Raw genomic sequence first — 10,904 nt, forward strand, 5'->3', positions numbered from 1 at the left:
GGCGGGCGGGGGTTTGAGAGACTTAATTATCAGAATTATGGCTGATTATATGGGTACACCACCTGAATTTCAGAAGTAGGGTCCTTTAGCAAATAGGTCTTGAATTATTGATAATTAATGACCTAACGATTTATCAACTTGTTCTTCAATGAAGCTTAAGTATCGAGCAGATGTTGAATATAGTATATTTTATATGCAATAATGGTGTTTGGTTAAGGAAAAAAAATTTTTATGTCGGTAGTTTGGTTGTTTATTTATTTTTTTATATTGCAAGCAACATTAAACAGCTGTGGAAAATATTAGAAGAGAAAAACGTGAATTATTGGTTATGTAATTGTTGATCATATCTCATTTAGCAGCAGTTTTAATTACTCTCTTTTTCAGTACGTCCCATGATAATAGATTCTGTAAATATTATGTTTCGGGTTATCAAAATACTACCTCTGGTTCATAAGTAGTCATAATACTTGTCGCATTTGGAGAAAATAATTTATTTTAAAATACTTATCACATTTGGAGCAATAAATATTTTTTTCTATGTTTATCTTTTATATTTGATCGATACTTATTATTTCAATTTAATGGTTTTCTCAAGAAATGATAAATTTTAAATGTGACTACTGTAAAATTTTAAATGTAACAATTATTATGAAATAGAGGTATTATAGAATAGAGGTGGTAATTTTTTGAGAGGGATAGAAATAGAACTCGGAAGGTTTTCTTGGTCATGGATACCACAACCTAAGGGTCATTGGCAGGTCCTCATGCATTGAACAATTTGCAGCTGGGATATCCACCTGCCTCCACATTATTGTTTTTATTATATAGTTTATTTTTAAAAATATTTTATTTAACATGATATCTATTAAATATAATATATAATCTTACTTGTTGAGTGGAAGGACATGTTATACATTATATAGTATAGAAGAGATTTTGTTAAATTGATTGGCCATTGTAATCCTAATTGTTATTTTTATAGATGGAGTAGGAAGAAAACTGCATATTCAATTTAGATAAAAAAACAATTATTTTATCTACTTATTATTGACCGAAAAAAAAAAAATTTATTATTTAATCAAATTACATTTCTTAGTAGCCAAGCCTGATGGCATAGACTTCTAATTAAACGAGACATCTCATTCTTCACTGTTGGATTGTAATTAAATTAAATGAATATATTCCGCTTAACAATATCATTGTATCACAGTATTTAAAAAAAAAAAAAGTTTAATGTCCATATTTTTTGATGGGGATTCCCATCTCTTGGATATGCAACAAAAACTAACTCCTTTATTCTTCTTTAATAAAAAGCCTTTTTTGGCTTGAAAACGAAGGGGGGAAAAAAAAAAGAATTCGAATGAGACAATATTATCACCCTCACTGGCACTGCTCCACCTGCATATGATTTAATATTATTTTTATTATATTATTTATTTTTTGTTCATATATATGATCCTATGCTACTGTTTATCAATAATGTGAATCATGTGATTTCTAAAGTCTAAATCTCAACAAATCAAGCTATGATTGGAGGATGTCTTGTCTGGAAAATTGTTTCGGTAGGATATTGAAATCAGAAAAAAAAATAAAAAAGTTAAAATTAAATATTCGATTAAAAAGTCTATATAAAGACAAGGTAACCAAATCAAGATTGCATATAGCGCAAATACAAGTTATAGCAACGCATTCATTGAAGAAAAGAAAATAAAAATGGCTGATGATTTGAAAGGTCAATTGGAGGCTGAGGTACAACTCAAATGCAGTCCTGAACAGTTCTTCAGCGTCTGGAAGAATGATGCCCAACAGGTTCCCAATCACACTCCTTCCAATGTTCAAGGAGTTAAACTCCATGAAGGTGATTGGGAGACTTCAGGTTGTATCAAGATTTGGGACTACACTATAGGTATCCGAATATATATGTATCCCCATTTCTGTGGAATCCTTTAATGGTTTTCTTTTTTATTCTGATAATGAAAATATGCTCTTCCAATATTAATTCACATTTTGCTGTTTTCTATACGTAATTAGTCAAAGTTCAATGTCTGCTGATGCAGAAGGAAAGCCTGGAGTATTCAAAGAGAAGGTGGAATTGGATGAAGCAAACAAAATAGTGAAGCTTATTGGACTGGAAGGTGATGTGTTCGAGATTTATAAGGTTTACAATTGCATATGGCATCTCAAAGGTAATCTGGCAAAAGTGACTATTGAATATGAGAAACTGAACGACAATGTTCCTGCTCCACACATATACTTAGATTTTCTGGTTAGCATGACCAAGGATATTGATGCTTCCCTTGTCAAGCCTTAAATCTTAGCAAAGTGACCTGTCGTTCCTGTTAAACTGGGTCCTTTCCTTTTGTAATAATAAAATAAAAGCCTCCTGGTTATATACATTTGAGATGTGAAATTATGGAAGAGCTGTTGCTATTTGTAATATTGTTGATTTGTGTGTGTTTTGTAATTAATTATTAAATAAAGCTAAATTATTATTATGCTCAAATCTTTTTATCTTCTTCCCTTTTAATAAAAATAATAATAAATTAATAAGAAAAATTAATTGAAATTCGAATCATATTCACATACCATTGAATGTAATGGGCCGGAGTTTCTTTTTTTCTTTTGTTTTTTCGGGTTCTTCTTATACCAATAACCCCTGTGGGGTTAAGAGCTACTCCTATTAATTATAGGTCCCGATACATTAAATAACTAGTTAAAGGTATGGTTTTTTTTTTTTTTTTTTTTTTTTTTTTTTTTTTTTTTAAATTTTGTTGAAATTAAATTCCAATTTCAATTTATTTTTTTAAAAATCAATTTGTATAATGAAAACTTTTAATCGTAAATTCAAGATTAATTCTTAGTTTTCCTATAATAAGAAATATAAAAAACGATTACATATAAATATTTAAAATGATAACATTATTTTTAATTGGTTATGCAAATAATAAAAATGTAAATTATTATACTTAACCTTCTCATCCAGTAATATCATCTCTGTACTCATAAAATCTCCATTATTGTTGAAAGACACCTCCCACAATTGTGATACCCTCATTTTTATTTTTCAATCATCTCTGTTAGTATTGAAATTTTCAATTATATCATACTTTTCATTTGTATTTGATAGTTTATGACTATAAGAATATGTTAAATAATCTTTAGAAAAGGAGACAAAAAAAAAGTTTGAGTAAGAACTAGTTATCCCATTAGTGAAAATAGTTGAAATGCAAAAAAATTGTGAACTTTTAAGAAAAAAACGGATAATATATTTAAAAGGAGGGATTTTGCAAAAAATACATTAGAATATAGTGATACAACTTATATATATATATATAGTATTTAAAGAAAATTAAAGTGTTTATGAGAGTAAACAATTTAAAATTTTAAAAAAGTATAATTACTACACTATTTACAAAAAAAAAAAAAAAAAAGAAATGGAAACATGAATAAAACTACACAAATAACCAAATCAAACGTTAAAAACATTAATACTCTAAGAAAGCATTGAAATGTTTTTGTAACTCCACAAATTTGAAGCCATTAATAAATGAAATGTTTGTTATTAAATTTTATCATTTTTTAAAAACTGATAATTAATAATAATTACTTAAACCATTAATACACTAAATAACCAAATCAAACCAAACCAAAAAAACTAATTCAAAATAAATTTAAACTAAAATAATTCATTAAATAATCAAATCAAACCAAATCAAAAACACCGACTCAAAATAAATCCAAACCAAATCAATATATTAATACATTGAATGATCAAACCAAACCAAACTAGAACCACTAATCCTAAATAAATTTAAAGTAACCCAAATCAAACCAAACCAATATATCAATACATCAAAACATTAAATAATCAAATCAAATCATACTAAGTGAAAGCCTAATTAGTGAAATATATCACATGTCAAATTAAAATGCCAAGTGAATATGCCACATGTCAACTTTCTAAGGAAAAAAAATACTTGCTTTATATATATATATATATATATATATATTGATTTGCAATTTGCAGCTCATCGTCCACCGGCCTTCATTATTGTTATTATTGTAGAGTTTTACTTTATATCACTCGTTGAGTGCTTGCAAAGCACATATTATGTGGTATGTAAGAGATTTTGTTAAATTGATTGGCCATTGTAATTATGCATTTTGTTTTATTGATCTATCCATTTTGTTTTTCCGACCTAACGTACTTACAATTAGGTTTCGAGTTGATGTACATTGTACGCCGATGGGAATCCTGGGAATTTCAAGGAGAAGATGGCGATTGATGAGGCAAATAAGAGCAAAATATTTACTGCAACGGAAGGACATGTTCTGGAGAAATACAAGAGCTCTAAAGCTACTATACAGGCTATCCCAAGAGGAGAGGGAGGCTCTGTCAAAATTACAGTTGATTATGAAAAACTAAAGGCTGATGATCTACCCCAAATAACTACCTGGATATTCTGCTTACTGTTGTCAAGGATGTAGGTGCTTACCTTGTCAAGACACAACATATTATTGCCAACTAAATCTATAAATATATGTATATTACTTGTTCGGTAAAATAAAATGAATATTTTATATATTTTTCATTAATCTTTTAAAAAAAAATTTAAGGAAATGAAATAAACAAATGAATTCTATAATTAAAATTCATTTAGATTTGAATTATACATGTATAACTAACCTTTGACTTTGTAATTTTCTTATCATATGGTGTAATTTTCTTATCATATGGTGCAAGGGGAATAACTTAACTACTCACGTTATACGAAGATTTACCCATATATTAAATTAATAAAAAATGAGTTTTTAGTCAATAAGGAGAGTATTGAAATTTATTGGGAAAAAAATTGAATAATAATAATTTTTTTTTAAAAAATCCTTTATAGATTGGCTCGGCGTATGGAATCAATCATATTCATATATTAAGTGTATACAAAGGCAATCCCAAATCATATTTTGCAAACCTATCCCCGGAACAAACCCAAAACGAATATATAAAGGCATGGCACTAGCTGGAAACTTGGAGGTTGATGTAGAGCTAAAATCTGAAGAACTTGTCAGCAGCCAAATTCACCAAGTTCGAAATACCTGTTCTGATAAAATCCATCATATGAATCAGGTCTAGGCAAATTAACCCATGTTGATTATTGTATTCTATTTGATTGATGCAAATTAATTTCTGTCTTTAAAATTTTATATTTTACTAAAACAATAAATATTATACATTTTTAATCATTTTAATCTTTAATGAGAATTATATTTAATATTTGCAATGTTTTAAAGCATGTTAATATAAAAATACAAATTACCAACAATACAAGTGTTAATATACCATTAATCAGGGGAAAAACACGAACATAATAAAATATTTAAAATTTTAAAAGCCTGTGAAGATAATGATAAATCCGGATAGACTAAGAGATTAATTATAGATTCGATAAATTTAATAACCAGAGTGGTGGTTATGTTATGTGGCTCATCATGATTTCAAAGTAAATAGAAGGTAGTTAGTTGTTAACTGTCCTTGTCTATAAAACAACCCGTCATTCGATTATAGCCATTGATGTATTTTTCGAATACCTCCTCATTTTACTAAAATAAAATAATTTTGTAAGAGTTTAAATATAATCCTGCATTTTTATATTTTATTTTGACAAGATATATAATTATTACTGAAATATAAAAATATAGAATCATCATAGTTTCGTCACAAATTTAAGAGTACTACAAAACAAAGCACGTATTCTTCGTAAACAAATTTATGAATTACACTGTTATTTTTTTAATACTTTTCTCTAGATTTTTTTTTTTAATGTCAAGCACAAAGAAAATGACTGTTCAACCAGAAACTTTTTCTATATTCTGGTTCCTTCTCCATCTGTTGTTTCTAATTGCTTCTTCAGTCCCCAAAACTTATCAAGTTAGGCATATGAAAACTGTAATCTTTTCTCTGAGATGTAAATATTCTGCTGTTTTTCTGTTCGTGTACTGTCATGCTTGTGGACTTTCAAAGCATATATGACTGGACAGAATCATATCCTAGGGCTGAGCACATTTTTTATTTTTCTATATTTCATTATGGTTAGTATTATTCATATTCTTATCACTCCTCATCTTTTGTAATAATTGATTGCTGTGTCCTACCAGTGCCATAATTTCTACAGGAATGCAGGAAAGGGTACTCAAGACTAGTACTTGTTTTGTTTCTTCTTAGAGCCTGAGATTTATACTTGTATTTAGGCCCTTCATTTGGAAGGCCTATGTCTCGAAAAAACAGGTTAAGCAAATAGTTCAGAGCATCCATGGGTAAATGTTGATACCCCATTTTTGAAATGCTGCAAAAATTACAAAGATTCACCTCTTCTACTATTTCATTTTGCTTGTTTTGAGCATTATCTTGTAGACGTTGGTCTGTTTCAAAATTGAACAGAACCAATATTTCTACATGCGAAAGCAAAGTCTTTTAGTATAAATAAATTTTTAAGGGAATTTAGTCCCCATAACTTAATGAAACTCATAAATTATAATTTTCATTTTCAGAAATTAATTATGTTACTTTTTAACTAAAAACTAAATAGCACTTCTGTTAAATTTTCTCTTAAATTATAATGAAAAATGGCAATTTTGTTTTCGTTATTTATTACTATTAATATGATCATTTCTCTAAAAAAATATTATTATTATTATTGCATATCACATTGTACTTTTTCTTTTATTCTAAATAATTCAGAAATAAAAACTCATTAAAATTGACAAGTTATTTATATGTTTAGATTAAATTATTAGATAAAAAGTTGACAACAATTTTTTTTTGTCTTTTAGGAGGACAGGATCGAAAAGAGAAGTATTCTGTTTGATTTTTTTTGTTTTTTGGTTTTTTTTTTTTTTTTTTTTTTTGAAGGGCTTGATTTTTTTTTTAGTTGATTAATAAAAAATTAATAAAATCTTAAAGAAAAGATTATTTAGTTGAATGATAAAAAAGAAAAAATTGCCATATGAACTAAAGTAGTAATTTAGCCATAATGGTTGCCATAAAAGAAGGGTAAGAAGTCTGATGATGGCTCCATAGCCATAAAGTTGGGTCCCATGTTGGTTGAACTTAATTACACTTCTAAGTAATTGATGGGGACAAGTTCCTAGCCATTGAAAAACTTGACCGATGTGGGTTCCATTTAATATACGGTCATGATTGATGCTCTCCCCCTCTATGTATCCGTACTTGCTTCTGCTTTGTGGTGTTATACGTCATTGCCAGTTTCATAAGCGGTCTAATGGTCAAATGGGCGGGGATAAGCATTGGATTTGGTAAATTCAGTGATTTCAATTAATTCGGTTAATTTATCAATTTAATTTAGTGAATAAATATTTATTAAAAATTTGATTAAAGAAAATTAAATTTTTAGTTATCAATTAAATGTTCGATTAAAATTTAATTTAATCAAATTAATTAATTTTCAAAACCACGTTGTTTTGATTAAGTAGATAATAAAATTAAAAATTAAAAATGTTAATATTTATTTTGATTAAGTTGTGATTAATAAGTTCGGTTAATCTTTATTTTGGTTAAAGTCGGTGAATTATAAATTTCGATTAAATTCGGTCGGTTAATTAAATTTTTACCTTGTTTTAACTTCGGTTCAATTAATGATCAAAATTAATTCAGTCAAAATGGTTTGATTAAAAAATTAGTTTGGTTAAGTCAAAAAAATTTTATTTAATTTATTTCGATTAAAAGTGTTACACAAATTGACTGAATGCTCACCCTTAGTCTTGGTTATTCCTTTTTTTTTTAATTATATTATATATAGTTGATTGATATTTAATTTTAAAATCCAGTATCATCAATTTATCAACAAGTGATTGCATTTGGCTAATACATAAATTTGATTTTGAATTTTAGTTATTTTTTTACTAGTTCCTGAACTTTGCAGATATCAATCATCACTTTACATGTCTATATTTTATTTTGATGCTAGACATAGTTATTATTGAAATCACATTTTATTTTGACACTGAAATATGAAATTAAAGTGTCATGGTGATGGCGGTGGTGATGTTGGCGGCAGTGGTGATGGTGGTGGTATTCTAATTACATTATATGTTTACGAACAAACATAAAAATTGAATTTTTAATTTAAATATTTCTTTTTTTGTTAATAATATGATGGTAGTGATTGTGATGGTGATGGTGATAGAGTTGTAGTTGTAGCGGTGATGGAAATGGAGTGATGTTGATGGCAGTGGTGATGGTGGTGATATACTAATTACATTAAATGTTTAAGAACAAACATAAAAATTGAATTTTTTTTAATGTAAAAAAAAAATTGAATTTTTGATTTAAATGTTTCTTTTTTTTGTTAATATATGGTGGTAGTGATGGTGATAATGATGGTGATGGTGATGGTGGTAGAGTTGTGAATCACGTGATTTCTAAAGTCTAAATCTCAACAAATCAAGCTATAATTGGAGGTAGTCTTGCCCGGAAAATTGTTTCAGTAGGATATCGAAATCAGAAAAAAAAAATAAAAAATTAGAATTAAATATTCGATTAAAAAGTCTATATAAAGACAAGGTAACCAAATCAAGATTGCATATAGCGCAAATACAAGTTATAGCAACGCATTCATTGAAGAAAAGAAAATAAAAATGGCTGATGATTTGAAAGGTCAATTGGAGGCTGAGGTACAACTCAAATGCAGTCCTGAACAGTTCTTCAGCGTCTGGAAGAATGATGCCCAACAGGTTCCCAATCACACTCCTTCCAATGTTCAAGGAGTTAAACTCCATGAAGGTGATTGGGAGACTTCAGGTTGTATCAAGATTTGGGACTACACTATAGGTATCCGAATATATATGTATCCCCATTTCTGTGGAATCCTTTAATGGTTTTCTTTTTTATTCTGATAATGAAAATATGCTCTTCCAATATTAATTCACATTTTGCTGTTTTCTATACGTAATTAGTCAAAGTTCAATGTCTGCTGATGCAGAAGGAAAGCCTGGAGTATTCAAAGAGAAGGTGGAATTGGATGAAGCAAACAAAATAGTGAAGCTTATTGGACTGGAAGGTGATGTGTTCGAGATTTATAAGGTTTACAATTGCATATGGCATCTCAAAGGTAATCTGGCAAAAGTGACTATTGAATATGAGAAACTGAACGACAATGTTCCTGCTCCACACATATACTTAGATTTTCTGGTTAGCATGACCAAGGATATTGATGCTTCCCTTGTCAAGCCTTAAATCTTAGCAAAGTGACCTGTCGTTCCTGTTAAACTGGGTCCTTTCCTTTTGTAATAATAAAATAAAAGCCTTCTGCTTATATACATTTGAGATGTGAAATTATGGAAGAGCTGTTGCTATTTGTAATATTGTTGATTTGTGTGTGTTTTGTAATTAATTATTAAATAAAGCTAAATTATTATTATGCTCAAATCTTTTTATCTTCTTCCCTTTTAATAAAAATAATAATAAATTAATAAGAAAAATTAATTGAAATTCGAATCATATTCACATACCATTGAATGTAATGGGCCGGAGTTTCTTTTTTTTCTTTTGTTTTTTCGGGTTCTTCTTATACCAATAACCCCTGTGGGGTTAAGAGCTACTCCTATTAATTATAGGTCCCGATACATTAAATAACTAGTTAAAGGTATGGTTTTTTTTTAATAAATTTTGTTGAAATTAAATTCCAATTTCAATATATTTTTTTAAAAATTAATTTGTATAATGAAAACTTTTAATAGTAAATTCAAGATTAATTCTTAATTTTTCTATAATAAGAAATATAAAAAACGATTACATATAAATTTTTAAAATGATAGCATTATTTTTAATTGGTTATGCAAATAATAAAAATGTAAAATATTATACTTAATCTTCTCATCGAGCAATACCATTTCTGTACTCGTAAAATCTCCACTATTGTTGAAAGATACCTCCCACAATCGTGATACCCTCATTTTTATTTTCCAATCATCTCTATTAGTATTGAAAATTTCAATTATATCGTACTTTTCATTTGTATTTGATAGTTTATGGCTATAAAAACATGTTAAATAATCTTTAAAAAGGAAATAAAAAAAATTTGAGTAAGAACTACTTATCCCATTAGTGAAAATAGTTGAAATGCAGAAAAATTGTGAACCTTTAAGAAAAAATAAATAATATATTTAAAAGGAGGGACTAATAGCTTATAGCTATAAAAACATGTCAAATAATCTTTAAAAAATGGAAAAAAAAATTTTGAATAAGAACTACTTATCCCATTAGTGAAAATAGTTGACAGGCAAAAAAATTGTGAACCTTTAAGAAAAAACGAATAATATAAAGGAGGGACTTTGTAATTAGATTTGAATTATACTTGTATAACTAAACTTTGACTTTGTACTTTTCTTATTATATGGTATAAGGGGAATAATTTAACTAGTCCAAGCTGTATCCATATATTAAATCAATAAAAAATGAGTTTTTGGTCAATAAGGAGAATATTGAAATTGATACATTTTTAATCATTTTAATCTTTAATGAGAATTATATTTAATATTTGCAATGTTTTAAAGCATTTTAATATAAAAATACAAATTACCAACAATACAAGTGTTAATATACCATTAATCAGGGGAAAATCACGAACATAATAAAATATTTAAAATTTTAAAAGCCTGTGAAGATAATGATAAATCGGGATAGACTAAGAGATTGATTATAGATTCGATAAATTTAATAACCAGAGTGGTGGTTATGTTATGTGGGTCATCATGATTTCAAAGTAAATAGAAGGTAGTTAGTTGTTAACTGTCCTTGTCTATAAAACAACCTGTCATTCGATTATAGCCCTTTGATGTATTTTCCAATGACCGCTCATTTTATATAATTCAATTTTTTTTTATTGATA

At 27.6% G+C, this 10,904-nt stretch overlaps 2 protein-coding genes across 2 annotated transcripts; both read left to right on the forward strand.

Annotated features, from left to right (window-relative positions):
- The first annotated feature begins 1,647 nt into the window (after nt 1-1,647).
- Nucleotides 1,648-2,503, forward strand: LOC105634073 (MLP-like protein 328). Its single transcript, XM_012216849.4, has 2 exons — nt 1,648-1,906; nt 2,058-2,503. Exons 1-2 carry the CDS (start codon nt 1,714-1,716, stop codon nt 2,309-2,311), a joined length of 447 nt encoding a protein of 148 aa, XP_012072239.1. The 5' UTR covers nt 1,648-1,713; the 3' UTR covers nt 2,312-2,503.
- A 6,076-nt stretch (nt 2,504-8,579) lies between these two features.
- LOC105634074 (MLP-like protein 328) lies at nt 8,580-9,442 on the forward strand. Its single transcript, XM_012216850.4, has 2 exons — nt 8,580-8,845; nt 8,997-9,442. Exons 1-2 carry the CDS (start codon nt 8,653-8,655, stop codon nt 9,248-9,250), a joined length of 447 nt encoding a protein of 148 aa, XP_012072240.1. The 5' UTR covers nt 8,580-8,652; the 3' UTR covers nt 9,251-9,442.
- The last annotated feature ends 1,462 nt before the right edge of the window (nt 9,443-10,904 follow it).

This window comes from Jatropha curcas, chromosome 11, assembly GCF_041381405.1.
Source record: "Jatropha curcas cultivar XTBG-Jc1 chromosome 11, XTBG_Jcur_1.0, whole genome shotgun sequence".
Lineage (NCBI taxonomy): Eukaryota > Viridiplantae > Streptophyta > Magnoliopsida > Malpighiales > Euphorbiaceae > Jatropha > Jatropha curcas.

Excerpts from the sequence above, each read along its gene's own strand:
- LOC105634074 (XM_012216850.4), top strand. The coding sequence starts at position 8,653 with ATGGCTGATGATTTGAAAGGTCAATTGGAGGCTGAGGTACAACTCAAA. Across the intron at positions 8,846-8,996 it reads GATTTGGGACTACACTATAG|AAGGAAAGCCTGGAGTATTC; the intron begins GTATCCGAATAT and ends CTGCTGATGCAG.
- LOC105634073 (XM_012216849.4), top strand. The coding sequence starts at position 1,714 with ATGGCTGATGATTTGAAAGGTCAATTGGAGGCTGAGGTACAACTCAAA. Across the intron at positions 1,907-2,057 it reads GATTTGGGACTACACTATAG|AAGGAAAGCCTGGAGTATTC; the intron begins GTATCCGAATAT and ends CTGCTGATGCAG.